Here is a 19,513-nt window from a genome sequence, read left to right as displayed (position 1 = left end):
TCTGCTCTGCTGTGAAATTTCACTATATATTTATGTTCAGGACTCACCGAGTGCCAAAACTCTGTTTTAAAATCTCTCCAATAACACATAACGTGGTTGTGCAAATGAGTTTGTGCCTGGCTGTAAACTGCCCCTGGCACACACACACACACAGAAATGGAAAATTAAAATAAGGCTTTGTTTTTCATTTATACTCAAATATAATTTTGAAGCAACCTATTCATGAAGCTTTGATTCACAACTTTCATTAGTTTTCTGGTGTTTTGTCAATTTCACTGTTTCCCCTATTAACATTCGTCAGATGGCTAGTGAACCACCACAGGTAGGTTAGGAATAGATTTGTGTTTAGACACGTTGGATAAGCAGTTTCAAAAACTGCTCGTGTGGCCTTTCAGATCATCTCCCTCACGCATTTTGGCCTCTCACCTCTGTGATAAGATTTCCATTTGAGTATGCCATATAGGGAAACACTACATACAGTGCGTTGGTATGAACCTAGCACTAACTTTACCAGTCATAACCAGTAACTGGTGAACTTTTAGCACTTTAAACTCACCTTAATTCTCATTAAAAACACTGAATCTTGTGCCCTCATTAACATCTTTGAAAAATAGCACTGACACCACAGCAGAGATCAATTCAGTTGTTAAAATGGAAAAAAAAAAATCCTATCTTGTGATGTTGGGCATTTTTTCTGTTGATGTTTGGTGTTTGCATGTTTCAGAGTACAGTGACATTACTGACAGTGTGATGCAGAGCTGTTGCAAGGAGTTGAGAATAGTGTAGAGGAGCAAATATGAAAGTTTTCTTTACATCATGTATAGGTTGGTTTAACATTGTATTACATTGACAATGTCAAACAGCTCCTGTATTTGCTCATATGATAATACAGCAGATTATTACTTAAAGCAAATCCCTGTCATGTTTTATTCTCTTATCTTTACTCTTTGCTCTATCTTGATTAAAATCTCTTCTATTATCACTGCTTATCTTCTCAGCTGCTATGCCATCGCATTATTTTATTTTTTTTGATCTAGCCTTAATACTCTACCTCCCTGCCACTCCCTTCCTGATCTTTAAATTTTTTTTGTTCCTTCTTGCAGAGACACGATGGCCAGTTTACCATTATCCAGCTGGTTGGCTTGCTGCGTGGCATCGCAGCCGGCATGACCTACCTGTCTGACCTGGGCTACATCCACCGCGACCTGGCCGCGCGCAACGTCCTGGTCAACAGCAACCTGGTGTGTAAGGTGTCTGACTTTGGGCTATCCAGAGTACTCGAGGATGACCCAGACGCTGCATACACCACCAGTGTGAGTTTTCACATTGAGGCAAGCATTAATGCAGCGACACACTCACACACACACACACACACACACACACATGCATGCAGGTGTGATATTGTCTCCTATTAACTTTGCTATAACACACAAAATGACATATGATTTAAGATGAATGAATGACATAATAATTAAAATATTTGTATAATAACACACTTAATGTAACATAATATTACTAATCACTAGGAATGATCTTTTTTTAACAATAGAATATGCATTTAACTTAATAATGTTTATTTTGCTTATAAGTGACAGTGAAAACTGGAGCAGTGGAGTATAGGCTAATGGAGATCATAGATCACGGTTCACTTTTCCTTCTTTTTAACTCAGTTGTAGTTGTCTCATTCTAAATGTAAAGGTTTAACAACATAAAGCTGTTTATATCTGCAGCTTATTAATACAATTTGTCCTGCCGTTATTTAAAAATGCTTCTGTTGTGCCTTATCTCCCATAAGATCTTGCAGCTTTTAAAGAATAGCCACACTAGCACCACACCAGAAGCTGGTATATCTTGATTCCCGCTGATTCCTTTGAGGCCCCAGTTTTGTGTAAATGCCCAAATAAATTGATGGAGCGCCTTTAATTGTGTTGCTCAAGGCATCAACTTCAGTAAAATATAATCACATTCTGACCTTTAACTATCTAATGATAAATATCTATGCTACACTTTTATGAACACATCGAGCTTCTGAGATTATTATCACAGCATGTCTGTTCTGTCTCCACAACTGTAGAAAATACATTATCCAACACATCTTAAACTATAATTGGTGTTTAAAACCAACACACACACACACACACACACACACACACACACACACACACACACACACACACACATACATATATATATATATATATATATATATATATATATATATATATATATATATTAGGGGTGCAACGATATTCGTATCGATATTGAACCGTTCGATACAGTGCTTTCGGTTCGGTACGCATATGTATCGAACAATACAACATTTGTAATTTATTTTATCAACTTTCCTTCTGACGATGCTGTCTGTGTTGAGCGCTCAGTGGATCTGTGCTCGACAGTGCAGCCTAGGCGGAGTAGTTGACCGCAGATTCACTGAGCGCAGGGCAAGCTAGCGAGACAGAAGTTAAGCTCTCCTTGCAACAAGGCAAATTGAACCTCCCCCACCCTCATTCAGATCTGGCGTTTGGAACTATTTTGGTCTTCATGTGACGTATGACCCTGAAGGTAAGCGCGTCATGGACTAAAGTAAAACAGTATGTTGGATGTGCCACGCAATGCTCAATTACATGGGTGGGAACTAGTGTGTTAGCGCAGTTAGCTCGTTAACGTGTTGGCCGTCCAGCACCACGCACGGGACGATCAGGGGTAGCTCGTTAACGGAGATTTGCTGTGTTGTGGCGTTAACGTCATTTCAACGAGATTAACGCTGACAGCACTAGTGGGAACACAACGAATATGACTGCACATTTACGCCGACATCATCCTAGTGCAAAGACAAGTGGAAGCAGACAAAAACAACAAGCATGCATGCTACAAACTTTACTCGAGTCACTTAGACAGCCGTTAGCACATGATTCTCCTTATGGGGACCTGATATGTTTAATATGCTGCTGAGAATATAGCCCAGAAGAAGCGTATAGTATAGCTTTTATTTTGGAAAGAGCCATTTCTCTGTAATAAACTCTCTTTTCCAAAGATGAGTGATTCCTCAATCAGATACAGGGCTGGCAAAATCGGTAGCCCGACGTCCCGGGGCTAGCGATTTTTCCAGTTGGGCTACCAAAATCTATCTCTGCCCTGCCCGTCACGCTATTGTAGGAAGGAAAAATATATGTCAATGCTTTTGCATTCTTTCGGAAATGTAGCTGGGTAATTATGTCATTGGCATCAGTGAGCCACTGTCAATATGTGACATATTGAAATCGCGTTTGAATTTGCGCTTGTTTTTTGCTTTCACTTTGCAATCGTGCGAACTGTGTATAGAGAGCGACAGCACTGATTGGTGAGTGATGATAATTTGTGCACCAATTCCTCTGACATCGTCTTATCAATCGTTAGCTTACTACGCAAACATGACAAGTGAAACCTCCTGCAGCAAGCTTAAACATGTGAGAGGTTGATCGCACAGAGAATCGCTGAGCTTATGTGAGTGCGCGTGTAAAAGCAGCAGGATATATATTTCAGTTCTGCTGAGCCAAATAAGACAGGTCAGGGTGAAGAAGTGACAGCCAAAGAAAAGCTTACCACAAAACGGAGAAGTTATGACAAATCAGACTATAAGGCAAAAAGAAAGTGCAGCTTTATGGTTTCATGGACAAAATAATTTCTGTGGCTGCAATATGACGAGCTAAATAACCAGGGCTGCACATAAGTGGTCCGCAGGTGCGCATTCGCTGTCAAAATAAAAAACGCGCACAAGATATGAAGTTGCAACGCGTGTTTGCGTACATAAGATTTTCTGGAGGAGGACAGACATTTGTTTAGAACTCTTAAAGATGTCGAAGAAGCTCCTTTAAGCAATTACTTTGGTGTTCCTCCACCTCCAAAGAAATGTCAGAAAGAGTCCGAACCACAAAAGAAGCGCGTATTCTCGGGAAAGTGGTTGCAGGAGGTGAGCTGGCTTCAAACAAATGATGAACGCACAGAGATGTGGTGCAGAATGTGCTGTGAAAATTCCACTCTAGCGGACAACAACAGTGCTTTTTATATGGACGCAAACGCGCGCTGCAACTTCTTATCTGGTGCGCGTCTTTTATTTTGACAGCGAATGCGCACATGCGGACCACTTATGTGCACCCGTGTAAATAACATAATGTTCTGCCGGGTGTGTTGTTGGTTTTCTCTCGATTTCTGAGTCGACAAGCGCCTTTGTTACTGGGACCAGTCATTTTAAGAAAGGCCCCCATTAGAACCCATGAGAAATGCAAGAAATGCATTTTTGCTCAGTCTGCAATATCTTTCCCAGAACAAACACCAATTGCAAATAACATACAAAAAATAAACCTGAAAAATCTGTTTAGAACAGCGTACTATGTTGCAAAGAGTGAACTACCACAGGCACAATTTAGCAGTCTTTGCAAACTTCAAAAAGCAAATGGCCTAGATCTTGGTTCCACTTGCCTCTTACTTGTGACTTCAGTGGAAATTTCAAATTCAGGATCTGACACAGACTGATAAGACAGTTCTTACAAGTTCATAGAAATTTCTGTTCAATTAGAACCAAGTATTTGAGTTGATGATTGTAATTTTTATACAATGTTGTAATTTGTTTTTCAACAATTTTTTGATTAATGTTTTGTTTCCTTTACAATATTATACTTTAATGTATAATATTATAAAGGAAACAAAACATCAATCAAAAAAATGCTCTCTTTTTTATTCGGGCTACTTAAATTTATTTTGGGCTACCAGAGATTTTGAAATTTTGCGAGCCCTGAGATATTTTTTTTTTTTTATTACTTTTTTGTTTCAGCAACATTAAATTTAAAAACTGTACTTTTGAGTTAAAATATATATTTATAATTTTAATAAATGACAAATTAAAAAGGCATGAACATTTTTTTTGTATCGAAAAAATATCGAACCGTGACACCAAAGTATCGAACCGAACCGAACCGTGAATTTTGTGTATCGTTGCACCCCTAAAAAAAAAATAAATAAATAAATAATATATATATATATATATATATATATATATATATATATATATATATATATATATATATATATATATACTGGTTTTCTCATCACTCTTGTAAATCAACCATTGCTAAAAATATTGTATAAATATTGTATAAATATATATATATATATATATATATATATATATATATATATATATATATATATATGAAAGTATCATGTTAATATTGCTTTGTTCTGAGCAATAAAGTATTTCATTTATGTATGGATCCTCTGATTGCTGTGTGCTTGACAAAGTGCTCTTCAATTTGAACTTTATTGTTTAAAATGATGCTTTAAATTTGTACTCAGTCAGCACAAGCCACTGAATTTTGTTCTTTAAAAACATATCTTGATTATATTCACATATCAGATAATTACCAGAATGAAAGTAGAAGCACGACAAACAAAGGCTGGAAATTAAAACACTTTTTATTAGGCGGTACAAATGGATTTTGAGTCAACTGAAAGAGCTACTTTAAAGAATACTCTCATTTTAAACCAGTTTGAAAGAAATATATTGAGTGTTAACTAAAAAAAAAAAGTAAAAGATTCCAGTGCTTTCAGATCCAAATCGGCTTCAACCCATGTGTCTATTAGTCTGTAAAAGCACAGCAATCAGATTATAGACACCAAGGTGATTATGTACAGCATCACCCAGTGTGAAGGAGAAACTGATTATGGATCGTGATATACAGACATTATGGCGTCACAATAACACTTGATTGTAGCTGAAGATTAAAACATTACTGCTTGGAAATTATGGAGGTATAAAGCTCTTCTATGGAGTCAAAGGTGGCAGCAAAGTAACTTTGAAGGAATTGAAAGTACGGAAACTTTGGCCTGTTTTAAATGTTTAGCAGAACACCGAGTGTCTGTAATTGGCTATATTTGGTGAGTAACCTTCAGAGGCTTAAAATTACCCACAGGGAGTGATTTGTTTGTTTAGGAAGTGATGTATCCATTTGTCAACTTAATTAAGTGCTAGTTTAATATCAAGTACAATGCAAGTAGTTCACTTGCTAACACTTGCAAGTCTATTCTTGTCCTGAGAACATACACATACACATCGTTGCCCTTTAGTGTGTGCTGTTATTTTCTGCTTTCATTAACATTTGCTGTTAAACAGTGAGCAGGCATGTAGCTCATTTATGAATCTGTTTTACTTTAGTAGTGATTTTATTTAACTAGAGGTTCCTTCCATGGTTAAAATGTTTTGCTCTTTTTATGTTGCTAAATCTCTTTTATTGATGTCATTACTTTTCACTTTTGATATCTGACTAACATCCTACAATACAGTCGAAGATTTTAAAATATCATTTCAGATCAGGCTTTAAGTAGCTTTAGTATTTAAATGCTGTCCTCCCATTGAAGTTTTAGCTACAGATAGACACTTTTACTTAAAGGAAGTGTGTGTGTGTGTGTGTGTGTGTGTGTGTGTGTGTGTGTGTGTGTGTGTGCCTCTGTGTTTTCTTCCTATATTATACTGAAACCCTTAGCAGAATCCCTAATCACATCATCACTACTTTTTCCTTCAAAATGGTCACAAAAGCTGTTACTCATGACATGACAGCTAAATTTCATGTGTGTTTTAATATACATTATTGGTGCTCTAGGGCAGCAGTTCTCAATCCTTTTCTCAGACAAAGCCCCCAAAGCCTTGTCGGATAAAAACCACCAGCTTATATAACCCTATAAGTCTAGTCTATTTTAACCACTTCCATTTGTTTCACTTTTTCCTGTAAAGTGTTTTCAAATGATCATTATGTAGGTCTGATAATACTTTACCACTCGTTATTTAAATAGATCTGCTAAATAACTATTTTCAAAAATATACAAATTACTACTGCAAGTGATTGAAACTATGCATCTATTGTTTTAGCTAACCATGATACTGATTTATCCTTTAATGACATGTTTACCTACTTATCTATTAAATTGACTATATTTAAACAATTTATTCATTGCTGAGAACTATCAAAAACATTCAGGCTAACTACTTCTTGCCACAACTACTGCAAGCTTTTCAAATTACTTTTAGCTTATCAATTTAACCCTTTATTGATTAGTAAACTATTTATCCATTTATCTAATAACTGAAACTAAATTCTGGTGCTTTTTATCCATTCATTTAAGCTATTTAGTCAATTTATTGTAGTTGAGTAAGAGTCTCTGACTCCTAAATCTAAATTGTAAGCAGGTTCCACAGTAGAGGAGCCGGACAGCTGAAGCTCTGCCTCTCATACTACTTCTGAATACTTTAAGACCACAAGTAGGCCAACAGTCTGAGACCGTGGAGCTCTTTTAGGATAATAAGGTGCTATAATGTTTTTGTCTAATAATTAAAGGTTTTGTATGCAAGGAGAAGGATTTTAAATTAAATTCTGAATTTAACAGTTACCCAAGGAAGAGAAGCTAATATGGGAGAAATTTGCCTGTTTTCTATCCCCAGATTATTTAGCAGATTTAGTACTCTCACTCTAGCATTCTGGATTAACTGAGGACTTTTCAGGGAGCTTTTAGAGTGAATGATAATAATGAATTACATAAGTCCAGCCTAGTTTTTCAGCATCACTCTGAGATAGGAATTTCTCATTTTAGCTATGCACATTTTTATTTAATGTGCATGCTGAAGGACATATCCTGATCAGAAATAACTCCAAGACTCCTGACAGAGTTACAGGAGCAATGTCATCTAAAATGATTAGACACCATCTTTCTAATAGTTTCAAGAGTACAATAAACTCAGTTTTGCCTGAATCTAGAAATAAGAACTTACAGGTAATCGAGCCCTTTATGTCATTAGGGACTGCCTGTCCTTAATGACATTAATTGATTTGTATATTCTGGCTTGATGAATGAATAAAGCTGTGTATCATCTGAATAGAACTGCTTTTCTGTTTCTATTTTTAGCATGACAACGATACAAAATGTACTGCCAATGCAGTAAAATTATACCTGAATAGAAAAATATACAGTGTAACACTATCAGTCGTGGATTGGCCTCCCCAGAGCCTCAACCTTAACATGACTGAAGCAGTAAGAGATCATCTTGACAGAGTTCAGATCTCAGGTCCAAAGAAGAGCTTTTGGAAGCACCTTCAAGAATCCTGGAAAACTATTCCTGAAGAGTATTTAAAGAAATTGCTTGAAAGGGTACCTAAACAAATTGAGGCTGTGAGGACGAGGAAAAGTGCATCATACCAAATATCGAATTTCAAGTTTGTTCGAAATGTAGAAACTCTGGCTGTGCTTTTATGTTTGCACATTTTTAAAATAGATTGCTGAAACTATTTTCCATTTTCCTAGCAAAATAAAAAGTGATGAAGGGTGGCACTACACTTTCGCCCACTACTTGATTTAGTATTTATGTTTATCCATTAATGCGACTCATTAAATACTTTAAGCGACTTTTTTACTGCCACTATAACAATTTAATATATAAACTTTTTATGCATTTTATTTTTTACTTTTAGGCAACCAATTAAAAATAGTATTTAGCAATTTAGTATTATTAGACCATTTTAACTATTTACCCAACACTTTAAGCTATTTCAGCATTTCATTTGTTAGTTTACTCTGATCTATTTAGCCCACTTAAAGATGCTTATTTAGGATATCCATCTGTGTGTGTGTGTGTGTGTGTGTGTGTGTGTGTGTGTGTGTGTGTGTGTGTGTGTGTGTGTGTGTGTGTGTGTGTGTGTGTGTGTGTGTGTGTGTGTGTACAATAGCAGGATGTGTTAGGGTTGGGACAGGACACAGGCTCTGCGGACACAATGGCAGTGAAACGTTTAGCTCTGGATGTGGTCTGTCTTACATTTTTTCTCCAAATCTCCTCTGTATCCTTGCTTGAACTTTTTTGTCTTCCTGGCAGGGTGGAAAAATCCCAATCCGGTGGACAGCTCCAGAGGCCATCGCATACAGGAAATTCTCCTCCTCCAGTGATGTGTGGAGTTATGGCGTGGTCATGTGGGAGGTGATGTCCTATGGAGAGCGACCATACTGGAATCTCACTAACAGAGATGTGAGTGGTGTTTGCTGATTTAAATACCATTTAGCGACCAGAGATAATGTGATGTTTATTTTTATGCTACACATTGTAGCCTTATGCATATTCTGCTGGACATGTACAGGTGATCAAATCTGTTGAGGAGGGCTACAGGCTGCCTGCTCCTATGGGCTGTCCTGCTGCTCTACACACACTCATGCTGGATTGCTGGCAGAAGGATCGCAACGAGAGGCCCCGTTTTTGCCAGATAGTCACCGTTCTTGACAAGCTAATCCGCAACCCAGAGAACCTGAAATCTATGGACACACTCTGCAGGTAGGTGGGCAACGGAATAAATCCATATTTGCAGCGGCACAACATGAGTGCATTATGTCACATGCCGAGGAGTCTTTTTGATTTAATTTGGCAAGACAGCTCGCCAAAATGTAATCAAATATTGGTTCATGTGATTAGCGGATTAAACTGCAAATCAAAGCAAGACACCACCTGCGAGGGCCTGAGAAGATGATCTCCGGGACCATATATGGTGACTGACTGTTAAGCTACTAAGTAACCATCCTGGTGTGGGAAGCAGAGTAAATCCAATCTCATCCCGCTGCTATCAAGCATGGGCGCGGTGGGATAAAGTTGCAGCCTAAAGTTTCCCTCAAAGTTGTCTGGCAGATGAAGTGAGCGGTCATGTTCGTTTTCCAATAAGCTCATCTCTGATAGACACGCTGTGCATTAAGTAAAAGCCTCGCTGTGATATTGACATTGATCCATAGTGAATCTGGGAGCAGGTTTGAAAGGACACCCAGGCTAAAGCTAGACCTGTGTAAATTGCTCAGTTCAGATCTCAGGTCCTATGGAGTCAATGGTGCATGACACTGTGAGGTGAGAGAAACAGTAGGAATATTAAGAGGCAGAGAAGCAGGAGGAGTGTTAAACATTTCTCCCTGTGTTAATCTACCCAAAGCAGCCATCCTGCAACCACGGTCACCACCTCTTCTCAATCATTTTAACTGCTATCGATTTCCTGTCTCACATACTCGTGCATTTCAAAAGCCCCTTTTCCCTCAGGATTCTCCCCCTTGCTCACTTTTTGACTCCTCTCCTTTTCAAGCTGCCTTCAACTAATCTTTTTGTCTTCCGATACATCTTCCTGTCTCTTCCACTTCTGATCCACTGCCATCTGTCTTTATTCGCTGCAGTATAAACAGTCCTACACTGATGGAGAGAGCTATCCCTGACTTCAGCAGCTGTAACTCAGTAGACGAGTGGCTGGACACCATAAAGATGAGCCGCTACAAGGAACACTTTGCAGCTGGGGGGTACCACACTCTGGGTCACGTCATAAGCATGAACCAAGGGTAAGCGCTTCCTGGGGAAGTCTCAGCAGCTCAGAGGCAGTAGTGAGCTGTTAGATGTAGTAAAATCAGCTTTAGTGCTGATTTTACCTGTTGTAGAGTTCTGCTTTGCAATTTTAATTTATTTTATGTATTTTATGACTATTGCTTCTTTTATTAATGTTGTTCTTTTGTAAGATGACCTTGTGTTTTTGAAAGGCGCCCTCAAATAAAATGTATTATTATTATTATTAGTAGTAGTAGTAGTAGTAGTGTAGGTGCTCTACAATCTCTACCAGCTAATGTGAGAGAAAATCACCTCACACAGACCTTAAACTGCTGGACAGGACATAGAATGGCATAGCTTGTGCACAGAAAAGAGGTAATATGTTATATTATAACACTTATTGATTATCATCTCCATTCTTCTGTCCCATGAGCCTCTGAGCTCAGTCGAACACATATTAAAACCTCCCACAAATCTGACCCAGGGGTCAGGAACTTATGCCACCCAGCCTTCAAGCCTGTCCTTCAGCTAGCATCAAACTACATTAGCACAGCTTTCCTATAATATGAAACTAAATCGCTCAGACTCTCTCACACCAATTTCTTGAGTGTCCATTAGTGTATATCCAAAAAAAGGCCATCTCAAGTACGAGGCGTTATAATATTTGCAGCTGATGGAATTACCGTATTTTCCAGACTACAAAGCGCACCTGAGCGCATCCTGTTTTGTACATACATTAGCCACTACTTTGAAGTTTGTTTTTCGCGCTACTTCGTACGGCACTACGTTACTTGGCGGACGGACATGTGACCAACATACCACTCTTGAACCCCGATACTGTGTGTCTGATCACATGTCCTTCCGCCAGGCAACCTAGTGCCGTACAACAGCGGAACAAACAAAACAAATCCTCTTATGATATCACGAAAATCATGGACAATCCATAGAAAAGCCGCACCTGACTAAAAGCCGCAGGGTTCAAAGCTTGTGCAAAAAGTAGCGGCTTATAGCCCGACAATTACGATAGTCCCTTATATAGTAACACTAGGGTAATGTAAGGCTCACTGAGCTCTGCCATGTCATATCTTTTTTTATTTAATTTTAATATCCAAATTTTGTTGATTGGGATTCTGTTGAAAGTAAACTGCTGGTATGAATCCACAAACCAAGCTGTGCTGCCATGTTCATTTTAGAGAGAAGAGGCTTCGTCTTGGAAAACCTTCTAAACAAGCTGTAGTTGTTCAGTTGTTTTCCTGATCACATGTCATAAACTTTAACACACTAACTGGGGCCTGTAGAGTCCAACTTTCATAAATCTTCAAATCTGATTTGTTTTTGTGTGTGTGCCATATAGGGATATCCAGAGGCTCGGGGTGACATTAATGGGCCATCAGAAGAAGATCATGACCAGCGTCCAGCTGATGAGGGCGCAAGTCCTCAACAAGAGTGTGCCGTCGGTGCACGTATAATTCCAATGCCGTGGTTTCTCTGCTAAAATCTGGAAACCCAGGCTTCTAAAAGGTCACGAGGGACTCCACTGGAAATAAAAGGATCAGAAAACTGGGAGATGTTGGGAACTTTCCAAGACTTTTCTTCAAGAGATGAAAGAACAAAATGTGAAAAGTTTTACTGACAGAACAAGTAAATAATGACTTCTTTGGGAAAAGTCCAACCTTTTATTTTGTTTTTTTTCCCAACCCAATTAAATTTTCTGAGTTTAAATGTCTTGTTTGTAAATGAAAAGACTGCCTTAATTAGCACAAATGATTTTATTGTATTCTACAAAGAGAAAATAATTTATCAATCATGAATTTACCAGAGAAATAGCAAGAGTGGATGGAGTGATGTAGTAAGTGGGGGTGGGGGGTTTAAATGTTTCGATGGCGCTTGAGAAGCTTGAAAAGAATGAGGTCCACAATGAAGCTCGAGCCGGGACAAAAAAAAAGTTGAGGAAAGTGAAATAGGGCTCACCCGAGTTGCCAGATCGCCTCCGCAGTGTAGAGGACCTATTTCACCTCGGGCTATTAATACCAACAACAGGCACATTTCTCCACCGCCCAACCTTGATGAATGACCCCAGGAGAGCCCAAGAGCCCTCTGCCCAGTCTGAAGCTGCACGGCGCACAACTATTGTACTCGGAAGATGTGTGTGATTCAGTTACAGTGCACTTTATTCTACAATCTCTCTGTGTTGTAGAGGTCTTGCAGTTGTGTCACAGATCTCTTTGCAGCCACAACTGCAACTAGATCTTCCTCCAGTCCTTTCAAAAGTTAGCTGTTTTAAAGAATAATAAGGAAATAATGAAGTAAAACATTAATAAACCCAAGAAGTAGAAGAGAAATCTAACATTTATTGGGGTTATACAGTAAATACATTGCTTATGAGATTTATTTCAGTCTTTTCTTCACTGCGTCAGAAAGCAGAAAAGAAAATATGTTGAAATATTATGCACTGTTATTCCATGTGCATAATATTAAGCAATGCTGGCCATTTTTATGGTGTGGTAAATGCTATAAATCGGATGTATTTTAAGTATATTTGGGCATATTTATTCCAAGTGCACTGTCATCTGAAATTCATTTCAAATCAGGTGTAAATGTGACGCAAGATGAATCCGTTTAGTTTGTAATGACCTTGAGAACAGCAGGTTGATGAATTGACCTTACTTCTTAAGTTCACTTGGCAAGAATGTGAGATCAAGCTAGTAAGCGTCGAACTGTTTTCATGCCAATGGTTTTAAAGTCTGTTTTCATCTTATTGTACTTTTCCTACAACATATGTTGTAGGATATCAAAGCAAATATTTCCTGAAACAAAACTATGTTTTATTGTTGCTTGAATGGGTCAGTGTGTCAAATTTACTGGAGTCTATAGGCGGAACTGAAATAGAGGTTTTAAACCTAGGATTTCATTAGTGGCCTGTAAGCACATGTTGTATATAAATGATACATGACACTCATTGGTTTCTGAACATTTTGATGCCTCAAAGTTAGCATTTTGCTGTGTTGCTTTTGGAGCCAGAAATTAGAACATTTACATAAAGGGTTGTGTGGTTAAATAGAGGTTAAGGGTATTAGGCTTGGTTAGCGAGTTGCATTCAGAGAGTCTATGCTTGCAACCCACAGTATCTGCTAATTAGTAGCAGACTAATAAAATACTAGAAGTTCCCTCAACAAAACTGGAGTACAAATTTCTTAGGCAGGATGTAAACCACAGCAGGCCATATTATTTACCAAATAAAATAAAATGCTACAAAGGGCATCGACAGCACAAACATGGCCAAGAAGTCCAGTTCAATGAAAAAAATTAGAGGAGGTGAGGATTTACGAGTGTACTGACAGTACACCTGTAAATCAAAGTGGCTATGCCTCTAACATCAGTATCCAGATTAACACATTATGACAGGAGAAGCTGTCATAAAAGCACCAGGCTGTAAATTTACTTTTAGCTCTCCTAAAGCTGGGAATTCAACGTTCTTCCTGAGATATTAGAGCGATCCAATTTTTTCCGACTTCACAGTGACTTCAAATTTAATTTCCCAGAGGTTACAACTTTATAATACAGCAGTTATTTTAAAAAACGTGTCAGTTTTAGACCACTTCTTATTTATATAGGTGGAAGGGTTATCTTTCACATGGCCTGCCAAGTTACAAGGCCATGAATGGATAAACCTAACTCTGGCTTTTTGCATTGAAGTGAGGCTTTCATCTGTAGGACAGCAAAGGAGTCAGCTGCAATGTGCTACCTCACCATTAAATCTTACACGGTAAAACTATTTTAGGCTGCTTCCTTATTCACGCGTGATTACCATAGTGGAGATTTCCATGTTTGATTTGGCAGAGGTTTTATACCAGATACACTTTCTGAAAAAAACCCAAAGAGCATCCTCCCGGGACCAGTGAACTTTTGCTTTTTAGGTAAACATTTAAACCACTACACTATAGAGACATTGTTCCTTTTCATTTTTAAAAAATAAATTTGTTTTTTATTGCCAGTTCACAGAGCTGTTAAGCTATGTTTAATGAAGGAGAGTGCTAAGCAGATATTTATCTGTTAGCAAGAAAAAAATCTACAAAATGCAAAATAAGTTACATGCATTTGTGAAATAAATGTAGCACAAATTTATATATTTGCCGATTTCCGTTTTCACATAAGAGAACACCTATTTACTGAATATGGGTGTCAGTGTCCCAAATACTGAGCACCCAATGTTAGCTAAATCTATTCCATGTTGTTACCACCATTACACACAACAAATGTTTGTAGTCCTGATCAGGTCGATCTCAAAGTTCCCCATAAATGACAATGAAAATTACTAAGCATATTGTACATTTTTATATTTTGTACTTAAATAATCCCTTAACTAGTATTCCAGTAATAAGTTACTATAGCTTGCAATTGAAATTAAATATTAGAGTGAAAATTGCAAATTCTGTATCTTCTGAATAATATTTTACTGGGTGTGTTACAACTGGAAGCCCTCATACTATTTTGGCAGTTCATGAACAAAATGCTACAAAGCGTGTTTAGTTCAGTGAAACTTACTCCTGGGATTGAGCACTGACACTATTCAGTGCGATAAATCTGTATCCCAGCGTTCTGTCTTTCAATAATGGGATATAATACACATAAGCTACGCAAACTGTAAAATAAAGTGTTACTTCTGATCAAATGTGATCACACTGTTTACCTCAGTGTTTGAGGGAAAGGTTAAGAAGAACATGTAAGTAGAATGTTTATTTCGAGACACTATGAAAAAGTACATAATCAGTCCTAATTTATACCCCCCTCCCCCCGAGCCATCAGGAGAATGTCTTTTCTTGTGCACCTTGGTAGGTTTTTCCTCTAGATGGTTGATGTCAGTTTTTATTAGAAGAACCTCATGATATTTCATGAATATGTATTATAGTGGCATTTCACTGCTGGTTTATTTTTCCTTTAGGATGCTTTTGAAGATACTGGACTGAAAACCCATATTTTATAAAGTTAGGATATGTTTTTGCTAGATGACTTGATTTATAATGTATACAGCAAGTTCAGTCACTGGAAGGAAGAAAAAAATAATAACAACCGAATTTATTCACCTTTCATTATTTATTCATGCTCATTTGTTTTCCAAATAATACAAATCAGAGAGGTTTTATTACAGTCGATGAATCATTCTTGTTGCTAATGATAAATCATTAATGTGCAAACTGTCCATAAATACACAATAAAGGAACGTTTGTCTGTGTGTGACTGCAACAATGATGTTGCGACTGTTTTTAACACAATGGTTTTTACTGTTTTTAATTGTTGCTGCACTAGCTTGAGTCATGAATGTATGCGCAACTTAAGCTTCATCAGAGCTGTTGGTGTTTTTTCACATTTGTTGTTTTAGTCAAATGAGTCCAGAACATGAAGTGTGATGAGCAGTTATCACTTTCTAGTTATTATATGCTTGACTGCATGAGCTGAGGGACTTTCCTGCTGGCACTGATTATTTTGTTATGCAACTGTGATTGATTACATCACTGTCAGGCAGCTGATCTGGGATCTTTTAGATTAGCAAAGCTGCTAGTTGAATTTCTACCTGCTTTGCTAGTATTAAAGACCTCTGAAAAATAATTTTGTAACTGCAGTTGAAAACATGACTGGTTTTAGTAGATTTCTATTGAGAAATAAAAAATATCCTTAAACTAAAATATCTATGTGACAGCATCCCATCCAACAGATGGCTAAAGAGCAGCCAATTTGCACCATGAAAATGAAAACAATTACATGTTATTTTTAAATGTATCTGTGACTAAGTTAAACACAGCATCTCTTTTTACGTAAGATTTGTGTGAAATATACTAAATGTATGTGAGTATATATATTTGAAACATTTTTTATTGCTATAATTCACATTAACAGTCACATCAAGGCACTATATAACTGCAAAGAAAATGCCGTACATTAACAGTGAGAAAACCCAAACAATCAGATGACTGAATATGAGCAGTGACGGTGGGAAGAAAAAAAAACTCCCTTTTGACAGGAAGAAAACTCTGGCAGAACCAGGCGAAGGGAGAGCCAGTCATCTATTATGAACGCTTACCGGTAAGCAGAAAGAGAAGAGAGCGGAGGGAGACAGGACCAGAGGGACACTGTGGGTGACAGAGAGCTTGGGTTTAATAATTACCAATGATTAAATGCAATAGTGGTGTATAAATAGAGTTATACACAGAGACTGAAAAGAGGTGGGTGAAGAAGAAATGCTCATTGTATCATGAGATGGACTGAGCATCAATAGCCCACAATGACACCAGAAATCCAATATCAGCAAATTCCATGTCAAATCATAACCTCATGGGGTGGTTATAGCTCAGGAGGTAGAGTAGGTCATCTATGAATCAGAAGGTTGGTGTTTCTATCCCTGTCCAGTCTGCACGTCAGATATCCTTGGGTAAGATGCTAACCCCAAGCTGCTCTTTGATGCAGCCATCGGATTATGACTGTGTGTAAATGTTAGATATAAAGCACTTCAATAGAAAAAGCATAGAAAAAGTGCTTGTATGAATAAATGAATGAGGTAAGCTGTATAGAGTGCTTTGAGTGCTCAGGTAGAGTAAAAAAGTGCTGTATAAGAACCAGTCCATTTACCATGGCTTTAAAGACGGAGAGAGAAGAGACAGAGAGCAGATAGAACCAAATTATAATATTCAAAAGGTTTAATATGATATGTTTTGAGTTGAGCATTTACAAGAATACCATTATTGTTAACTGTAAAGGATGTGCATTACCAACTAAAACTACACAACTGAAAATATAATATTATTATTATGTTTTGTTACTAATGTGAGAAAATTAGCACACATGTGATATATTTTAATTGTACATAACGACTGTGATCTGAGAGGCATGTTTTAAACCAGGCATGTAAAGTACCAATGGAACAATAGATTCTAGTCTCTTCAAGAAAATATCATCAGCGATTATGTCAAAGGAAGTATAGTTAGGAGTGCAGAGTCTGCTTACATCAGTAGACCACGTGTGATTTTGACCAGGGCTGTCTCTGAAAACCATACTGAAATTAAGTATTATTAAGGTGAGTGAGGTAAATCTGCATAGCAACACTTTTTCATACATTTTTGAAAGCAAAAGTAAACTAGCACTAGGACCATAATTATTTTCACTGAAAGCGTCTGCACTTGGTTTCTAAAGAACTGGAATTATCACAGCTGTTTTGAGGGGTAAAGGAACAAAGCCAGTGATTAGGTTTTCCCTAATCTGTGTTAATGCCAGTAAAAGGCAAGAAACTGAGAGGACAAACTGGATTTAACCACATGAGTGGGAAGTGGGTTAAAATAACAAGTGGAAAGTTTACATTTCTTAATAAATTCCAATATTTCCTCAACAATCAGGAGTTTAAGCTAGAAAGAAGAGAAGGGGGATCATTCAATATATTACCTAGAAGACTCAGCTGTTGGCATATTACTATTAAAAATTTGTCAAGTTGTCAAAAAATATTGTTTATAGTAGAGAAAAAAGTCCAAGTATTCCTTTCACCAGACCTTATTAGTGTTGCATAATATTCAGGTTTATCTGTAGACACAGCATCCTTGCAGTGGTCAGTTTTGGGAAGGTTACTTTTAAAATGTATTCCACTACAGATTACAGAATACATGCCCCAAATGTATTTTGTAACATATTCCGTTACGTTACTCAATACCATACCAATAGCAACTAGATCTTAATATAAAATGAGTAACAGTAGGTGGACATTAGGTAAGGCTGCACTTTTCGCAGCGATCTTCTATAGAAAACTATTCCGCGCGTATATAAAACAGGTCCGCAGCTCCGAACCGTAGTAAAGGGACCTCTGGCTAATACGTCGGGTTCGTGTCGGACTCGTAGCTGAAAACTAGCTTTACTTTGTTGTCTGGGTCAACTTTGCTAGCAGAGACAGAGAGAGGCGTTGAAAGGCTGCTCCAAAGGAACTTATTGTTTCGGAGAAAAACACGAACACAGAAGACAACAGAAGTGCTCCAAAATGCTAGGAGCAGTGTTGAGCTTTTGTTACCTAGTGGCTACACAAGCCAGGAAGTACCAACCGGATTTGGTGTGTGGTAGTAACAGGTAAATTAACATTTTTTGGAATTATTTGAATATATGTGAGTGCTTGTGTATAAATACACAAACAATACACATATGCTTTCATGCTTTCAATTGTGTAATTTAAGTGCTCTAGGTAGCTCTGTTTTGGAAGTTCAGTTAACGCTAGAAATGTGTTTTGGACAGCCGGTTCTCTAAAAAGAGCCGGAAATCCCATCACTACTAATGCTGGGCTTACACTGTGCGATTTTTTCAGTCACGCAATTCAGCTCCTGCTCAAACTGTACGATTGACACGCAGGGGTTAGAAGTTCATAGGTCACGATGCAGGGTCTCACAGTATACGGCCTGATGCGACCCGAGTGCTCAAACTGTGCGTCCATAAAATGAAGGTTATAACAGAAAATCTGTCACTCTCTCTCTCTGTCTTTCACTCACACAGACACACCACCACCATCAACTTTGCTAAATTGCTAATGAAAAACATTGATCAAGCAGCTGTGATTGAGCAGCAATGTAAATCCAACTATTTTCACGGTTGTTGTGGTCGTGATAATTTTGTGAGGCCACATCGAAAAGGCTCGGATGAGCTTTCCAAAGTTCTACAAGTTGTGCCTCCATCACTTGTGTCCAGATCACACGCTGCACTGCCGTGCTGCTCCATCTCTCCATCTGCCGTGCCAGGTAATATTCAGAGTATGTTTTTTTTGAAAGAAGGAAGTTATAATTTAAGGGGTTTTTGTAACTTCAAAACAATGAAGGTACGTACTACAAGAAAAGGCTTTTGTGTTTCTGTTCAAGGAGTGAAACTATGGAACAAACTGAATATGGAATTAAAGCAATGTCCAAACATAAAACTGTTCAAAAAGAGTTATAAAAATATGATCTTCTCGATCTATAAAGAAAAGGAAAATATTTAAATATTTAAATTAAGTGAATGTCTCTATTTAAAAACAAACAAAAAATTCATGATGTGATATTATAGTATATAGTATATCAGAAATCTGTTCACTATTTTTATTACAAATTATATCAGTAAGGAAGCTGACTAAATATTCACTGATAATTTATGGGACAG

At 37.6% G+C, this 19,513-nt stretch overlaps 1 protein-coding gene across 6 annotated transcripts in view; it reads left to right on the top strand.

Annotated features, from left to right (window-relative positions):
• Window positions 1-16,213, top strand: part of epha8 (eph receptor A8) — a 138,700-nt gene extending 122,487 nt beyond the window's left edge. For 3 of the 6 annotated variants that reach the window (XM_085455673.1, XM_085455674.1, XM_085455670.1), the window contains 5 exons: window positions 1,104-1,313; window positions 8,894-9,043; window positions 9,153-9,343; window positions 10,219-10,377; window positions 11,715-16,213. In XM_085455673.1, the coding sequence (XP_085311799.1) occupies window positions 1,104-1,313; window positions 8,894-9,043; window positions 9,153-9,343; window positions 10,219-10,377; window positions 11,715-11,829 (825 nt within the window). In that variant the 3' untranslated portion in view covers window positions 11,830-16,213. Of the gene's footprint in view, window positions 1-1,103; window positions 1,332-8,893; window positions 9,044-9,152; window positions 9,344-10,218; window positions 10,378-11,714 lie in introns of all 6 variants that reach the window. The other 3 variants (XM_085455671.1, XM_085455672.1, XM_085455669.1) reach the window with 1 other exon arrangement.
• The last annotated feature ends 3,300 nt before the right edge of the window (window positions 16,214-19,513 follow it).

The sequence above is a fragment of the Copadichromis virginalis genome, linkage group LG5, assembly GCF_057382275.1.
Source record: "Copadichromis virginalis isolate Kocher_CV1m ecotype Utaka linkage group LG5, C_Virginalis_male_GT1.1, whole genome shotgun sequence".
In the NCBI taxonomy this organism is placed as follows: Eukaryota; Metazoa; Chordata; class Actinopteri; order Cichliformes; family Cichlidae; genus Copadichromis; species Copadichromis virginalis.
This window is presented reverse-complemented; position numbering and strand designations above follow the sequence as displayed.